General features: G+C 43.1%; 1 protein-coding gene across 3 annotated transcripts in view; it reads right to left on the minus strand.

The window, feature by feature from the left end:
• Positions 1–17,393, minus strand: part of svep1 (sushi, von Willebrand factor type A, EGF and pentraxin domain containing 1) — an 84,558-nt gene that overhangs the window by 17,817 nt on the left and 49,348 nt on the right. For 2 of the 3 annotated variants that reach the window (XM_070854386.1, XM_070854384.1), the window contains exons 8-33: positions 14,785–14,903; positions 14,114–14,243; positions 12,347–12,454; positions 9,652–9,783; positions 9,304–9,495; positions 9,016–9,137; positions 8,823–8,928; positions 8,523–8,726; positions 8,154–8,387; positions 7,805–7,966; positions 7,369–7,530; positions 6,725–6,886; positions 5,864–5,952; positions 5,640–5,736; positions 4,818–4,931; positions 4,402–4,515; positions 3,912–4,113; positions 3,503–3,660; positions 2,927–3,125; positions 2,571–2,746; positions 2,284–2,408; positions 2,023–2,152; positions 1,629–1,799; positions 1,103–1,276; positions 893–1,012; positions 608–784 (exon numbers count right to left, since the gene is read on the minus strand). In XM_070854386.1, coding sequence (XP_070710487.1) covers positions 608–784; positions 893–1,012; positions 1,103–1,276; positions 1,629–1,799; positions 2,023–2,152; positions 2,284–2,408; positions 2,571–2,746; positions 2,927–3,125; positions 3,503–3,660; positions 3,912–4,113; positions 4,402–4,515; positions 4,818–4,931; positions 5,640–5,736; positions 5,864–5,952; positions 6,725–6,886; positions 7,369–7,530; positions 7,805–7,966; positions 8,154–8,387; positions 8,523–8,726; positions 8,823–8,928; positions 9,016–9,137; positions 9,304–9,495; positions 9,652–9,783; positions 12,347–12,454; positions 14,114–14,243; positions 14,785–14,903 — 3,879 coding nt within the window. The remainder of the gene's footprint in view (positions 1–607; positions 785–892; positions 1,013–1,102; positions 1,277–1,628; positions 1,800–2,022; positions 2,153–2,283; positions 2,409–2,570; positions 2,747–2,926; positions 3,126–3,502; positions 3,661–3,911; positions 4,114–4,401; positions 4,516–4,817; positions 4,932–5,639; positions 5,737–5,863; positions 5,953–6,724; positions 6,887–7,368; positions 7,531–7,804; positions 7,967–8,153; positions 8,388–8,522; positions 8,727–8,822; positions 8,929–9,015; positions 9,138–9,303; positions 9,496–9,651; positions 9,784–12,346; positions 12,455–14,113; positions 14,244–14,784; positions 14,904–17,393) is intronic. The other variant, XM_070854385.1, reaches the window with a different exon arrangement.

Here is a 17,393-nt window from a genome sequence, read left to right on the forward strand (position 1 = left end):
CTTGCCTGTGTCTATACCAGTCATAACAGTTCTTACATTCGCAGCACATTTCCAACATATGAGCGAGTTTGTTTACAGGACAAGTCAGACCTCAGACCTCTGGGCCACCACGATGCCTGCCACACATGCCTGTGATTAAATCTGAAGAATTAAACCTTACGGGCACTGGACCGGTCCATTGTGGTGAAGAGGGAGCAGGAAGGCGAAGCTCGATTTACCAGTCTATCTACATTCTAACCTTCAGCTATGGTAATGAGCTCTGGGTGATGACTGAAAGAATGAAATCGCAGATACAAGCGGCTGAAATGAGTTTCCTCCATAGGTTGTCTGGGCTCAGCCTTAGAGATAGGGTGAGGAGCTCAGACATCCGGGAGGGGCTTGAAGTAGAGCCGCTGCTCCTTGACATCCAAAGGAGCCAGTTGAGGTGATTCAGGCATCTGGTCTGAATACCTCCAGGGCGCCTCCCTTTGGAGGTTTACTTATTTCTGGCACCCCAGATAAGCAGAAGAAAATGGATGAATGGATGGATGGGTGGATGCCTGAAGGATTTGATATTTAGTAGAGCTGTTGCACTGTGAAGGCATGACATGACCACTCAACCCCTCACCTTTACAGTATGGGACTGGATCATCCCAGCTTCCTGTCTCCAGGCAGCGCAGGCGAGATGAGCCGATCATCTCATAGCCACTCTCGCAGCCAAAAGCAACCTCACTGCCCATCAGAAAGTTGCTGCCGTCTCTGTGTCCGAACTCTGGAGACCCGGGGTTCACACACTTCACTGGCTCTGGTGGGAACACAAGCACATCGTACCAACGTAACAAATGGGCCTCACAAAGTGTCTTTAAATATCACTTTCTCCAACATGAATGCGTGTTGACCTGCATATTGTTACCTGTGCAGTTTTTGCCATCTCCACTGTATGGGTGGATGCAGGTGCAGGTGTAGGAGCCCTCCGTGTTCTGACAACTAGCGTGTTCATCACAGTCAGATCCCAGAGCACACTCATCCACATCTGCACACACACACACAAATATTTTATCAATTGTAAATTGATCCATCCAAACAGGATTTTTCTTTTATCTAATGTTATCTAATGAAGTACCCAGACAGGCAGGTGGGTTTCCTCCCCACTTTCCACTGTTGCTGCAGTGCAGCTTGGTGTCTCCCAGCAGGTAAAATCCAGCGTTACACTGATAGACCACAGTGCTGCTGGCATGGAAATCCGTCCCTTGGACCACGCCGTTCTCCAGAGGATGAGGAGGCCCACAGGACACTCCTACAGTACACACAGTGGACAGGGCAATCACTGAGCATTTCACCCCCACAGAATCTCTCCCTATATAGCTGTATTATTTTATTGGTATCTCAAATGCACAGTGCAGTAGTATCATACATTCATCTGCTGCAAGAGGAAAATATGGTTTGCCTGTGATAGCAAGCTGAAATGATCACTTAGGATTTTTGTATATAAACCTGGATCTTTAAACAGGATCTTTCAAATTACTGGATTTTTTTTTTAGGATGTTTTTATCAACACAGTAATGACAGTTTAATCAGTGGACTGGCAAAGACATCAAATCAGCCAAAATGAAATGGAAGTGACAGGAAGGGATGTGTCTCTGCCTTACGTTCACAGGTGGGAAGAGGATGGCTCCACTCTCCTTTATTTTGGCACTGAAGCACTGGCTCCCCCAAGAGGTAGAACCCGGGATCACAGGACAGCTGGACTTGCGCTCCAGGACTCAACTCCACAGTGGAGGCGTGCAGGTGGGGCACGGCGTTCTCAAGCTTGGGGCAATCTGGAGAAAGCAGGAATAATTTTCAGTGTTGGAGAAAGAGCCAATGTGACATTACATGCACATAACAGGGCAATGTTAAAGAAAAGAGAGAGTTTCAAAGTACTCTCCAAAGGGCCTGAAAAGTTTTATTCCAAAACACTAATTTCAGAAATATATTTGAAGTTCATCACTCATATATACTATATCATAATATACTGTTGGCATTTCTTAAGCCCTTTCTTACCAGCACAGAAAATGCTGCTGAGGTTTACTTTGACTCGGCCCACCACTCCATTGAGGAAGTCGGGCCAGGCGAGGACGTTCCCTCTGTGGGTCACATGGGATGCTGGACAGCTGCTGGCCAGGACCTTGATCTTCAGTATAGAGGAGGGGAAAATCAGTTGGTACAACATATATGAATGAATCATATTTTCATTTGCATAAATATTCCTGTTTATTATCTAACATATGTTATATGCTAAATGTTATAGACTTTCCATCTTACCTGCTGTGGAGTGAGAACACGATCCCAGATGTTGAGTTGGCTGATGGAGCCGACAAAGGATTCGACGGGGTTGAAGCCTTCACCTCTCTGATCCTGGTCCTGACCTAGTACCAGTGCCCCACCACCTATAGGACACATGTTGAAGGTCAGAAGTTAACTACAACTCACTGGGAAATTATCCTCCTTTTAAGAATATGAGAATCTCATGTACTGTAGATCAGACACAACGGCATCCAACATTGTTTTGTTATGGCAGGAAGGTGACCGGGTCGAGGATAGCACTACACCTGGGATAGTGGTGCCGACTGACAGGCCTTTGCCTCCGTCTGAGGGCTTCCCATTGATGTAGATTCTCCAGTCACCATCCCAGCTCCTCCAGGACACCCCGATGTGGTACCACAGACCCGTGTTCACTGCAGGACAGTCAGTGATCCGCTCCTTACCATTCACATACAGCACCCACCTGAAGGGAAGGAGAACAGTGAGAAGAAGGGAAATGGTCAGAGAGGATTTATTAGAGAGGAAAGCTTTAGGAAAAGTAAATAATTGGGAAGAAAATAGTACCTTTTCTACTTAATTAACAAGGAAATTATTGGATAAACTGTGTTAAACGTGTACTGTATGTATTGCATTCATCACTGACCCATTGTAGTCAATGAGAAGGAAAGCGTTGTCGCTGCCCTCGACAGCGTACGAGACAGGTGTGCCATAATTGGTGGTGTCCGATGACTTCATCCAAAAGGTGCATGTGATCTCTGTCAGCGCCGGCATCATTCCATCCATCATTACATAACCATGGATACCAGACACCTCAAAGTCCAGGTTGAAGGCAGCGGACATCTCTGATGGGACAGCCAAGCGTGTAGATTTACAGAGTGAAGAAAGCAATTTCATTCAATTAGACCATATATACTATATCATTTCTTTATCTTCTTCAACATTTGTTCTTGTCCTACTTTAATCACTTATCATTCACGATATAAAAATACAAGCAAGTGGTTGTGGTTGCAAATCTGGGGATTGGGATCCCACAGGGGTTATAAGACAGATTTGTGGGATCTTGAGAAGACTGAAGAACCAGAACTTATTTCTGACTTTTCTCTAACATTTGCTCACATTTTTGGAGTGGAGTGGCTCCAATGATACTTCATTTACATCACTTATCTCTCTTTTCCTGCTCTACAGTTGCAATTGTGATGTGTCGTCTGTCCTATAGTACCTGTCTCACACCTGGTTCCGTTGAACCCAGGGAGGCAGCGGCAGGCGTAGGACCCCAGACCGTCCAGACAACTGGCCCCGTTCACACAAGGGTTGGGATCGCACTCGTCCACGTCCACCTCACACAGGCGGCCGCGGAAGCCCTCCACACACTGGCACCTGAGAGAGGGAAGGAGGACAGAGTACAATACCACTAACAGGTACACCCTCGACAATGAGCATCATCACAAAGTTCTGTTTGAAATTTCCTAATATTCAAAATGATGTAATAATGTGGCACATCATAAATCAGTGTCTCTCTTTTACATCATTTATTGTCGATCATCTATATCATCGTAACACATGTAAAGAGGACTAATAAGGTGTTAAAAATGCAAAGAGCTGCTTCCTCCCATCAGAATTTTTATTACCTGAAATTGTTAACAGCGTCCAAACAGGAGCCTCCATTCAGACAGGGGGCGCTGTAGCATTCATCTATGTCGACTTCACAGCGATCCCCTGTGAAGCCAACGGCACAATTACAAGTGTAGCCACCTGTCAGGTCCTCACACACAGCTCCGTTCAGACAGGGGTTGGAGAGACACTCGTTTATTTCCAGCTCACAACGAGATCCTGGAATGTAACAAAAGAAGAAGTAAACACTTACTTATACAGCCTTAATCCACACCGTAGTCAGACATTTTGTATGAGGTATAATTACACGTGTATATACTTCCTGTAGATACTGTACAGAATGGAGTGAAAGGTTCAGCAAGTTCTACAAGTTCAAACCAATAAACCACATGAATAATAATCTGATGTTATGCAATATGCTTTACTGTTGGCCCGACTGTTCCATGAAGAAATCAACAGTCAAGCTGATGTCCAGAGGCAAAACATAAAGCAGTCCTGTTATCTAACCTGTGAAGCCGCCGGCACAACTGCAGGTGAACTTGTTGACCTCGTCCACACACACACCCTCATTAAGACAGGGGGAGGAAATGCACTCGTTCACCTCCGCCTCACACAGAGAGCCTGAGATAAACAGGGGCCAAGGTAAAAAGTCAAACACAGATAGAAGATGAGCATAAAGGTAAGATACAGTACAGTATGTAATTAATTAGGTGACATGACATATGCTGATGGAGGCAAGGAAAGTTGTCCGGTTTAAGATTATTCAACTAATATCAAACAACAGCTGCATAAAATGTGTAGTCCGTCGTCTGTAAGCCCAAACCCTAAAACTTTTAAGACCTTGAAATTTTAAGACCTTTCTTTTAAAAAAATTCTTTGTGTGTATCATCAACTAAGACGTTATTCCCTCAATGGTACCTTACCCAGAAATCCAGGCTTGCACTGACACTGGAAGGCTCCCATACCGTCCTTACACAGGCCTCCATTCTGGCATGGAGCAGAGTCACACTCATCTATGTCAATCTCACACTTGGCACCTGAGAGAGAAATATCAGAGGCTGTAACACTCAAACGACAGTTACAGTTCAGTACCAGTAGTCATCTTTTTCCTACAATTAAATGCTTAAAGGATCACTCCAATATTTTTAAACCTGGTCCAGTAGACCAGGGGCTGTGAACGAGTACGTCAAGTACGTCCACACTTGTCTTTGGCACTGACAAGTTGAGATTGTTCTTTGAACTGTCTGACAACATAATAGAAATGATCCCTACAGATAGAGAGATAGACCTGTGAGATCCTTTCTGTTGAACCAGAGGCAGCCGTTATAGTTCTTTCTTCAAAGCCACACTCTATTGATAGAAATGTCAATGCTTGCTTGATCATTTACTTTGTTTGTGCTACTGTGTGACTACAGTGTTTTTAGTTAGTTTGGATCTGGACTAAAATGTTAAAACACAAAATCGCAGGAATTAGACTCCAGTGTTCTGCAAAGTAAAATTACTGCTTTTGTCAATGGAGTCTGGTGGATTTTAACCAAGTGACATAACTGCTGTCTCTGGTTGCTCCAAAGGATTACATTACAGCCATTGTAGCCCGTATACAACTGCCAGCTATGGCGATCAACTGGACCAATTCCAAAACGTTATTTTGAACTAAAATTATGATTGTGATTGTTAATTATAGTTGTTAATACAACGTATGTTGATTAACACCACAGCAGATGAACCTCTGACTGGTGGTTTACCTGTGAAACCAGGCATGCAGGTGCAGACGTATCCGGCCCCGACCTCCTCACATGTCCCCTTATTCTGACAGGGATTCAGGAAGCACTCGTGGAAAACCTGCAGGGACAGCCAATCAGATCAATCTCTCACACACTGAACAAAATACTCAATGAAAACATGGCTTCTTGAGACCTGTAACGATGGTAAAATGTCAGGATTGATGTAAGCTGAGATAAAAACTAACCTGACTACTTGCTTGGTAGTCCTCAATGACCTCCACTTCTGGAGCTGCAGTCACACTCTCCTCTTTGGGAAGAAAACTGGAGCCAAAACCTGACAATGACACCCAGAGAAAATACAGGCAATGTAAGCAAAGACAAGTCGGAAAAACACAGCAAGGATCTTTCCCCTTGCTACCAGACCCGCGGACGGTTGTGATCTGTCTGAACAAAAGCCTGTATTCTTACTGAAAACTTGGCAGCACGTCCTAACCACTGTTCATTCCCACACTCAGGCATGCAGTGCTATTCATTTCCATTCTGCAGCAGAGCAATAAAAGACATATTATTTCCATTTCCCCCCGATCCCGTGCAGTTATTCCTTTTCCAATTGGATTGAGCTGTCACAACACAGATCAGACACCACACAACCAGAGCGAAGGCAGCTACTTTTTGAAACTGTAGAAAAGCTGTCACGCAGAGCAGCTGACACATAACAGCTCCTTACATTTTGCTCTCTGCTGACTTCACTTGGCACATCCAGTAGAAATTTAACATAAGACATTTTACATGTCAACCCAACACAGCACAATGGTGTTAAAATAGCGCTCTGATCCCTTGAGCTCTGCAGACATCTGCTCACATCAGAGTTCATTTAAACTGGAGCTAAGAATGAAAATAACTGTTTGTGAACACTCTTATTGTGACGACTGCACTGGCGAGTGGAAAATGGGGTCCACAAAAACATCTGCATTTCATGATACCAAAGGAAAGACATTTTGTAGGAAGTTATGATCAGGGATTTCAATACAAAAACAAAGATCTCCTTTGTTCCCCAAGATAGAAAAAATATCAAAAGGGAAGGTTTGTGTTGTTTTGTCACTTACTGGAGCAGTGCTGTATGGTGGTTGCCCCAGTAATAGTGGTGGTCCCATAGAAGGGACAGGAGAGGCAGTAGGAGCGTCCATGTTCAGGCTGGTAGTAATCTCTAGGACAAGGGTAACAGGGAACCAGACCGGTACGGGAGAAATGACCCGCCGAACAGGGGACTGCAGGAGTGGAGACCAGCGGAGACCAGAGGAGACCAGGAGAGCGGAGCAGCAGAAAAAGAGACAAAGAAATATGGAATATATTGGAGAATCATCCAAATGTTTAATAATGTTTAAAAAAAGTGTCATTTTCTGGTTGAAAAGTCCAACATCTGACTCCAAGTCTACATTTTAAAATGTTATAGGTTATTTTTGTTATTTAACTGGGAAACTCAGGTAGCAAAAATTGTAACAGTTTCCAGATTTATCATCCAACTTTAAAGGGCAATCATATGAAATTTCCAAGTAGGAATTTCTGATATAATTGCACATGAATGCCAAAAACTCAGACACATTTTTGCTTAGAGCCTGGAATTATATTTGTTGGTGTTTCCTAGCAGCATTCTGGACTGGCTGTAGAATGACGAAGGCTATTCAAAGTTAAAATAAGCAAGTTGATAGGACATTAAGGGAGTGCACTCCACACTGTCAAACTGTATCACCTCCACACTCTGTGTCGTCCACTGCTCCTCTGGTGACAGTCGAGGTCTCGTCAGGACAGACGAGACACTCCCTGGCGCCAAAACCAGGCTGGAAGTGGCCCAGTGGGCATGACTCGCAGATCTCCAACCCATTCAGAGAGTGACTACCAGGCTTACACTGCCCTGCAAACACATGTGAACAATATTCAGACAAAGAAAAGACATCAAAAACTTTAGTTCTACATTAAAAACACAATGCATTCATATTCATTCACACATCTGAGAACATGTATGAAAATATTTAGGAAGCACTTAAATCATTTTATCCTGCTTGTGGTGCCAAATCAGCACTACTTTTTACATTTATCAAAATGCACCAGATACCATCTAAGGTTTTTTTGCAAATGCTGTTTGTCCTTCACTAAGGCTGAGGACTGACTGTGTGAATGCATCTTACCTTTGCACTCAGTGACGCTGCGGGAGTGCAGATAGGCTGTGGAGGTTCCCTCAGGGCAGGACTTGCACTCCAGCTGACCCTCCTGGTCCTGGTAAGAGCCCAGCCAGCAGCTCGCACACTCATTATGTTCCAAAGAGAAGTATGTTCCCACCGGACATTGGACTACAACGGCACACACAATTAATGATTTACGGGTAAATATAAAACTTTTCTAGCACTACTAGACTTCCTTAAAAAGTCATAAATCTTTTTATGTTTTTATTTCGTATTAGTGAGCAAACCCAACTCCACAAAAAAATGAAAATGAGTTTACGCGTGTGAACCCTCTAGTCAATCCCCTCCCACTCACCACACATCCTGCCTTTGAGCACAGAGCCCGGCCTGCAGGACAGAAAAGCCTTCTTGCTCTCCAGAGATTTGGGATCAGCTACGATCATCTCCGAGGACACGTGGAAACTGGACAGAGGCTGCTTGGCCAGCGTTCGCTTCAGACGATTGGTCAGTTGCTCCAGGGTCCGCAGGAGTCTCCTCTGATTGACCACTTCTATTGAGTCGTTCCTCGATAGGGGCAGAGGGATGCTTGCTGGGAGAATGGATAAAGTTAAGAGAACTGATAACTAGTAACTGATGGTGTTGCTCATGTTTATGTGCCTGTGCATTTGTGTGCATGTACATACTTTATATTCCAAGCACAGGTCAATAAAGACATTAAATATACCTGTGATGTTGAAAAAGATCTGGATCTTTTGGTCTCTGGTGGGCCCTGTGATTTTTCGGTGCCTCTTGGTGCGGTGGTGGGGTTGTATGTTGCTGTCCTGCTGCTGCCTCGCAAACTGCCGGGTGCCTGTGGCAAAGCCTGAGTCAAAGTATGCATAGTCCTGGGAACCTTGAGGGCCCCAGTTGTTGCTCCAACCCCCTGGTACTGATAAATATTATACAGGGAAGAACAATGAGCTAATAAGATGATTCATTCAATCATCTGATGTTTAGTGAGGTGTATTTTGAGTGTAAATTTTACCAATAGAAAACCCGTTCTCGTAGTCGTAGTTGTACTCCAGACAGTGACCCTGTGACATCACCTCCAGCTTGCAGGTGACGTCATCACTGCTACAAAGGTTGGGAAGCTGACGAGAAAAAAGCAGCATGTGTTTGAAAGTCCATTTATAACAAATCAGTGTCTGAATGTATATATCATATATTCAAGTCCTCACTATGCCTCCCAGCTTGGTGTTAAACTCCCCAGCAAATGTCTTGACCAGGTCTGCATCGTCACAGCGAGATGCTTTAAACAGCATCTCAAAGGGCTTGAACCCGTTGTTTGCTATGCGGTTCACTGGAAGACACAAAAAGGGTCTCATTCAGCACAGTGCTACATTTGATGAAATGTACCTGCAGTACTGAGAGGTACCTCGGTGGAAGTAGTAAGCAGAACTGCTGTGTTGACAGTAGGTAACTAAATATTTAAAAAGGAAGTAACAGGATACCTGCGCTGCGCTTACCTGAACAGTCGGGTCTGTCTGGAGAGTAGGGCGGCTCCCACACACCGTTGTAGGCGCAGAAGTAGCTGTGCACTGCATCCTGAGTGAAGCTGTAGCCGTCTTTGCAATGCAGAGTACAGTTAACACCGTCTTCTTCTTCGGAGCAGATGAACTCTCCATTTACTGGGACATATGGCTGGTCACAGGTCGTCCCTGGGCACACACACAAGAGTATAACACTTTACTATACTATAATAACACCATAGACACAACGTAATATACAAATGTTGCAAATCAAAACAACAATCAAAAAACAGAATATACTGAAGAGACGCATGTAAATGTAAAATTAAAAAGCCAGTTCAGTACCTTGCACAGTGATGGTGAGGTTGCAGGTGCGGCTGTTTCCTGCTGCATCAGTAGCTGTGTACTGGACCAGAGTCTCTCCCACTGGGAACTGAGAGCCTGGACTGTGGCTGCTGGTCACTGTGAGGCGACCACCTGAGAGAGACACACACATTACAGAAGCGTTACCGACGTACAGCACATTTAACATTTTCAGCACCGTAATAATATAACACAAACAGTCTTATCTTTATATCAATTTTTACTCCTTGTTGACTAGCGACACATAACATTATTACTTGAATACACTGAAGTGTTACTCACAACTATGATTACAGTAGCCAGACCTATTGTTATTTCAGATTCCTGGGGATTTAGACTAACTAGCTGATCTTTCCACAGATGCATTTTTGTGCATTCAGTCATAAAAATTGAATCATCTTAGGTTTCACTCAGATTTGCTTTTAGAGAAATGCTATTTTTCCATTTTTCCAACCTTTTCTTGAGTCAAAAATGCTACCCCAGTTATCCTGCAGAGGGCAGTCTTGGCCTTACGCCATTTTTCCAGGACTAAATGAGTCACTCTTAGTAAACCATAGAAGTTATGTTAAACAATGATATGTTGACATAGGAATGGTGTGTCTGGGCATCACATGGTAGCTCTTGGGATTGGAGAGGGAAAATTGGTATAGTCTGGTTAGCTTTAAAAAAAAATAATGAAGAAAGGGATGGATAGAGGCTTGGAGGAGGCAGTGGTGATGAAAGGAGTGAATGAGTGTGTGCGTTTGCATTGTGGGTCTTGCTTGTAGGCTGACACACAGGCTGTGGACAAAAACCTGTGAAAACATCTGCATTGCAAGTGTGAGAGTCAGAGACAAGATCAAAAAACAAAAGGAAAAGGTGGGAAAACTGAGTGATTGACCTTTCGTTCCAGTCCAATCCACCTCCACTGTTAAACGTCGTTCGGACAGGGCTGACACACGTCTGGCCTGCTGGAGTCTGGTGTCTCCCCTTATATATAGCCTGTGTGTGTGTTTGAACGTGTTTATGTGTGCGTCTACCAAGTCGCGACTATTTATAGCGCTGGCATCAGGGTGTGGGCCTGGAAAAACAAAACACTGACGTCGAAGCAGCGCTGGGCTGACGTCGTGTGGCCCCGAAGCAGCCGCAGCAGCCTGTTATTACAGTGTATGTGTGCGAGACGAGTGTGTGCGTGAGTGTGTGTGTTTTTGATGGGGGGGCACCTCTGCACACAGGTGATGAATGAGCACACTGGGTCTTGGTAGTGAGATGTTCAGTTTGAGGCCTGTGTTTGTGTGCGCGCCCGAGCCTGCATACGTTTCTGTGCATGCACAAACACATATCGGAGGTGTGTTAGTGTTATTTATATGTGTGTGTGTGTGTGTGTGTGTGTGTGTGTGTGTAGAGCCAGAGCCAGTGAATTACATGGGCCCGGCTGTGGGCTGGAACACTGGAGGAGTCTGGTTTGTTGTCTGTCACCACCACTGCTGTTTGGGTACAGCTAGAGCACCATTAGAAAGCCTGCCAGAACTACGATATTTAGTCTATTTGGCAGAGTGGCCTTGATAAACTCCTTTATTGCAGGATCAGTCTGAATTGCTAAGCATCAATGTAGTGGGCATAGCAGGGTGGCCTTGGCTGCAATGAGAGACATATGTGTTGTATATGACATGCTTACAACAGCCAGTATGTGCCTTGTGACCTTGTGGCATTTTACTGGTAAAACTTCTAAACTTGACTGCAGTACTTTGAATTGTAATCTGAGCTACCTGTGCAACCACAACAGACAACTGATTGACAGCAGAGGGCCGTCTGTGTCGCACTGTGGCCACACTGTGTCGCACTCCTTTTTATACGCGCTTTCCTCCACAGCACATCAACCACACATCCACGCACTGCTTGCTGATCCACACACTCCATTGTTACTTTGTCTTAACCTTAGTATTAATAAATAAGTAAATCTATTGCATGGACTTCCTCCATGTCACATTCCCTGAATCAGTTTGTGACTGAGTACTTCTGAAAATTAATAGTTTTCTGGTGGGTGTACTGCTGGAGTGTCACCTTTTCTAAGACAGTGATTGATATCTAGATCTATTGCATATTACAGTCACACTGATTAACAGAAAAATGTGATTTGACAAGTAATTTAAAAACAGTTAACTCCCATATGAGTCACATGCTGTGAGTGTTTGCATAATTAGACAAATGTCTATGTGAACAATGGATGGAATGAGTGTAATTTCTCACAAGAGAGCATTTTTATAGCAAAACCACCTGCTTTCTCTCGGCTGTCTGTTTCAACATTAATGACATTAACAGACACTGTAACAACTTCATCTGTCCACTAGTCTCCATCTCGCTCTTAAACACAGGCGCACAAATGAGGCATTGGTGCAAACAATTACAATCCATCCTCTCAACACTGGACCACATGCCCACTGTCTCTCACCATTATTTTCTCTCACACACACACACACTCTCACACACGCACACACACACACACACACACACACACACACACACACACACACACACACACAGAGCCCTCTCCTGATCCCCTTTTTCCAGTCACCCAACGGAAAAGATCCTGTTTAACCATCATCAGTGGAGGAGGAGGGTGGAGCTGAGTGGAACAGAGGAGCAAAAGAATAAACCATCTACGGAGCTGCCGTCTGAGAACAGCGACCAGACATACCTGAGTTGTCGGAAAACTGCGGCACCTCCCAAATGACCGCCGTCTCTGTGTCTGTGGCCTGGACTGTGGGCGGCGACCTGCACCTGTCAATCACTGGAGGCTCCGTATCTAGAAAGGGACATAAGGTTGTTAACGGTGAGCGGACTTCCTGATGACACACACATTTAAAACAACACATTTGTGAACACTCAACATATCGATATCAGTCTTCTTAGTTTTAGAGCAAAAATATTCAGTTGCGCCCAGGACTGGAATTGATTATAGCAATATTAGAGTTGGGAGCAGACTGTGATCAGACTTTTTTTCGATGCAGCAGTACAGAGTGTCAGAGGGCACTGGTGAAACACATGTCTTAAATAAAAAAAACCACAATGTTCCACCACCATAATAACATATGGAAATGCTCACGACTACCATGCTTGAGGTTTTTCCCCCTGCCTGCTGTGATTGTCGAGCGGCTGACATGGCACACCCCTATTTTTCACCCTCTGCAGTAACCCTGTTTGGCACCTGCTGGGGGCGGATGGACATTTTTACACTTAATGACAGAAATAAGCTGCAGCACAGAAGTAGGCGGATGGAGTAACTAACTCACCAGGCGGTAGGGTCTGCACTGATGGACAGAGAGGCTTCTGGTTTAAATCTTAAAAGTGTGACAGTGTCCACAAGCTAAAAGTTGACAGTTAAGTTCTTCTGTGCAAATAAATCAGCTATTTATGTGAAATGTAAATGTTGTTTATCCACATTCAAACTACAGCTGATTAAACTGCCTCAATACAAATTTTCTTGCCTTTACATATAACACAGCTGTTATCTTTTACTCAGCATAAAGTTACATGTTGCTGTTTTGCTTTTAAATCGTCACCTTCAGCTGATTACTCCAGTCCTCTGAAAAACATGGTCGCCCTGAGTTGTATCTGATGACTTTTAAGACTGAGCACTTGTTGCTTATTGTCATCCATTTGTGATAAGCAAAACTGTGATGCTTGTGGAAAAGTTTTATATCTGACAAATACCTCGGACTGGTCAAAACATTCAAGCATTCAAATTTCTGTTTTCCTTGATTTCTGCTGTGAGGTCGAAGAAGTGGACCACCAGGTAGATATTGTGGTTTAGAATGCTACAAAAACAACACGCTACATGCGACTTGCACTTGAAGATTGAACTTTGTCGGCACTGCCACGAAAAAATAAATGTTTGTATCAGCCATCTAAAACATCTTTCGTATGTATACAAAGGAGCTCAGCTGTGTGTTAGCAGGGACAAAAAAAAACAAGAAAAAACAACAAATAGAAAGCCAAAAAGCTGACCTCACGGTAGAGAGATGCCTCGCCTCAGATGTCTGTCTGTCAGTCATTTCTTTAAAGCTACCACCGCTGTAGAACTTTTGTACAAGTATAGCGTCTCAAATTATTCTGATGCTTCATGGTTTTGTTTTGTAGAAAAATGAGACAATCCCAGTCTTTGTAGCAAAACCTTTGTGTTGTTTTCAGCTCATTAACTCACCAAACTGGGGATATTGGGGGATACTACCACCAGTCAAAGAGTTTTTGCTTTATATTGCCGTCATTTTTGTAATTGATTAAATTCTAGGAAAGATAAGCAATTGTCACAAACAGACCTAAAAAAGCCTTCGTGTGACCAAAGTCTTTCACCTTTTTACTGCTTTTCCTCTCTCTCAATAAAAAGAGCCATGCGAGTCATGCCGCAGGCCATATGCAGCATAGATTGTTTGCGTTGATGTAGTCTCCAGACTGATGAACTCACCGATGACAGTAACTGTGAAGGAGCAGTTGGCCTGGTTCCCCGAGCGGTCGGTCGAAATGTAGGTGATGGTTTCCATTCCGATAGGGAACAGCTGGGGAGGTGTGTAGACTGGCTTCACCTGCACCGCAACCTGGAGGAGGGAGAGACAGAAAAGTATGAAGACCTAATACAAAACTGGACTAAACGAATAGTGTTAAGATGAGAGACACTGTTGGCCTGTGCCAAGATACACTGTTGCCCATAAAGTTGGAATAAAATGTTTTTTTACCTCTTCTCATGAAATGATTGTGACAGTGTGATTTATTCTTGATAAATAAAGTGTATATCTTCTCAACTTTATTGATCAAACTCTTCCAAACATATCACAGTGAAACTTAAACCACAATTAACCTTTGCAAACTGTGTATTCAGGCTTTAACAACATTGGGGGCATTGAGCAATTATTCCAACTTTATGGGCAACAGTGTATAATCTGCAACATTTTTGATAATTGTAAAAGTCATTTATCAGACAAACATCCTGTAGTTTCAGCTTCTGAATGTTGGAGTTTGCTGATTATCAACTTCTTCAATATTTTCCAATATTTTATTGAAAAAAATTCAAATCTTTAATAGAAATCATCTATAGTTGCATCCTTCCTACGGCACACTTTGTTCTGAAAAGTATCCGACCTCTTCTTTAGAGTTGTCGGTGGCAGCTGGGACGTTCCAGCTAACGTTGGCGGTGCCGCGGCGCTCATCCGTCTCTGCAACAATGCTCCCGGGGCACTGGATCCACGGCGGTTCGGTATCTGAAGAGACACAGAGAAAAAGGAACTATACGTTTTAGAGGAGGGAGGTAATCAGATGAGTGACTGGACACTGCAAATGCTTTATCTGAATCCAGCAAATTAAATTAGAATTTACAGTAAGATTCAAATATGTTCACCCCATCACATCCTGTATCCACAGACCTCAGCCTGCTCCTTATTATCACTGAGGAAGTGCATGTGTGAAGTCATCCGACCCGTGACCTCTTTAATCACAAGACGTCACTCCCTCATTAATGGTCATTACTGAATCAAAGAGAGAGTGCACCACTGGCATCGTTCCAACAAGGCCAAATCCCACTGATGTTACATTCATACTGTATATGGTTGTCACTGTCCCTTATCTCTGTTCATCCATTAGCTCAACATCAGGCCACAATGGCAAAGAGCACAGGTTAATAGAGATAGAAGGGAGATGACGTCTGAAACATCCTTTATGTCATTGTCCAAACACTTGGGATCATGGAAAAGGAAGCTCCACCTTAAATACATCAGTAAAACAGAATATCCAAACTTGTTATTGGTAAATCCAAGTAAGGTGTCGTCTTTTTTCAGTTTTATAAGGTGGAAGCTGCACCCCCGTCTGGAGGAACCCTATCAGTCCCTGCAGACCACTGTTAATTTGCAGTGTAAATGATGATTGTGCATCAGTTTATAGATTATACACAGAATGCATATATCTGCCAACCATAGACATCATTTCAAAACTGCTCTTTCACCTACGTGCCTTAAATGCAAGACAGAAATCGTTACTCTGACTTATTGTCTTAGGTCAATGTTATAAACCAATACGCAATCTGAAGTGGAAAAAATACTGTGTTTGGAACTAGAGATGGACCCAGTGTCCCTCATGCTGGGTCTCCCAAGCAGACATGTCCCATAAAAAAACAATAAGAGACTGTACTGTATTCTTACTTACGCTGCAGGGAAGAACATTTTACTGCAGTGGATTAATGACAAAGTGCCATCAGACAATCTTCCATGAATATTTCATTCAAAAACAGACCAATTCTATTGAATTTGGAAGCCGTACCTGAACTGCATTGAGCCTGCAGTCTTTGTCATCATGCTACAGGGACTTTCTTGACTCTTGACTGCTGTAATTGCACATTATCATTGTAACTTCTGTCTTATTGATCATTTGTAAGCCCGTAGTCGGGGTCAGTTTTACCAACATATCAGATTTAAGGTACAAATATCTGTAAACCATCATACATATTGAATGTGACATTTGAAATCAAACATTTCTTTGTTTTCAAACTGCTCTGATTAAAGACAATGTGAAGCCTGTGCACTTTCAGAGGCAGATAAATTATTGTTTTTGACCTGGGTTAACAGATTTCAAATGAAAACAAACCTCATGCTAAAAGCTAATCTAGTGCATTTACTGCCAGGTAAAGTAAACAGCAATGGGACAGCAGTAGCATTGAGATCTGAGAAACATGGACATGTTTGCAAGGTCGCAAACAAGCAGAAAAGTCTGGCTGTAATATCAAGACAATATCAGACACTCTCACTTTCATTAGTATTCTATTTTTACTTTTACTTTTTTCTTTTACTTTAGGTCTATTGGATGAGGTATTTAATTCTAACTGGTGTAGAAATGGTTTGTTTTTGTATTACAATTGCATATAGTACTTGACATGTGAGCATATATGCATGTATGTATATATATATACACACATATATATGCATTTACATGTATATATGTGGTATGTCTGTTATAATTTGTATAGTTGTGTTAGCAATGAGGTTACCTTTGCTATTTGTTTTGTGTAAGTACTATGATGTATTTTGTGGGTTTGTAAGAACAATAATAATAAAAAAAACAAAAAACACTTGACTTGCTGGCTAGTGGCAACTCAACTTGACCCTTGGATGAAACTGCTTCTTCCTTTTTCTCATTCTCCGTACAGCATGTTGTAATAATGTGAAGCAGCACAGCTCAGTTCAACTCAGTTCGAGCCTGAAGCCTCCAAGACTAGAAATCTCCCATCGATCGACAGTAGTCATGCCTGTTGCGTTGTGTAAGAGAGTTGTTCCCATCTGGACCTGATGACCCATCCACTTAGGCATCCGTCTCTGCTAAACACTAACATACTTAGCTCCAATCGGCTCCATTCATCTTCATAACAAGAGAGGAATATTTCACTTTAGGTGTCATCATCACAAAGTGAGAGGTGAAAGAAGCCAGAAGCTCAAAAAGAGCACTTTCAACTCTATTATAACTTTCTATTTCTTCATCTCCTCATAATGTGCTGCCCATATTGACACTCCTTCTGTCTATCTCATCTGCATTTTCTATTTGATCTAGCTTTTTCTCTTCCCATGCTGTTTTCTTCAGCTCATTTATGCCCGAGGGGTTCAGAAAAATTCATCCTCTCTCTTCCAGGCCATTATAAAACACCTACAGATGACTCATCCTCCCCTCTCACCTCCCTGTCCGCCCTGCCTCTCCATTCGTTTTCATCT

This window comes from Pempheris klunzingeri, chromosome 23, assembly GCF_042242105.1.
Source record: "Pempheris klunzingeri isolate RE-2024b chromosome 23, fPemKlu1.hap1, whole genome shotgun sequence".
NCBI classification, from domain to species: domain Eukaryota; kingdom Metazoa; phylum Chordata; class Actinopteri; order Acropomatiformes; family Pempheridae; genus Pempheris; species Pempheris klunzingeri.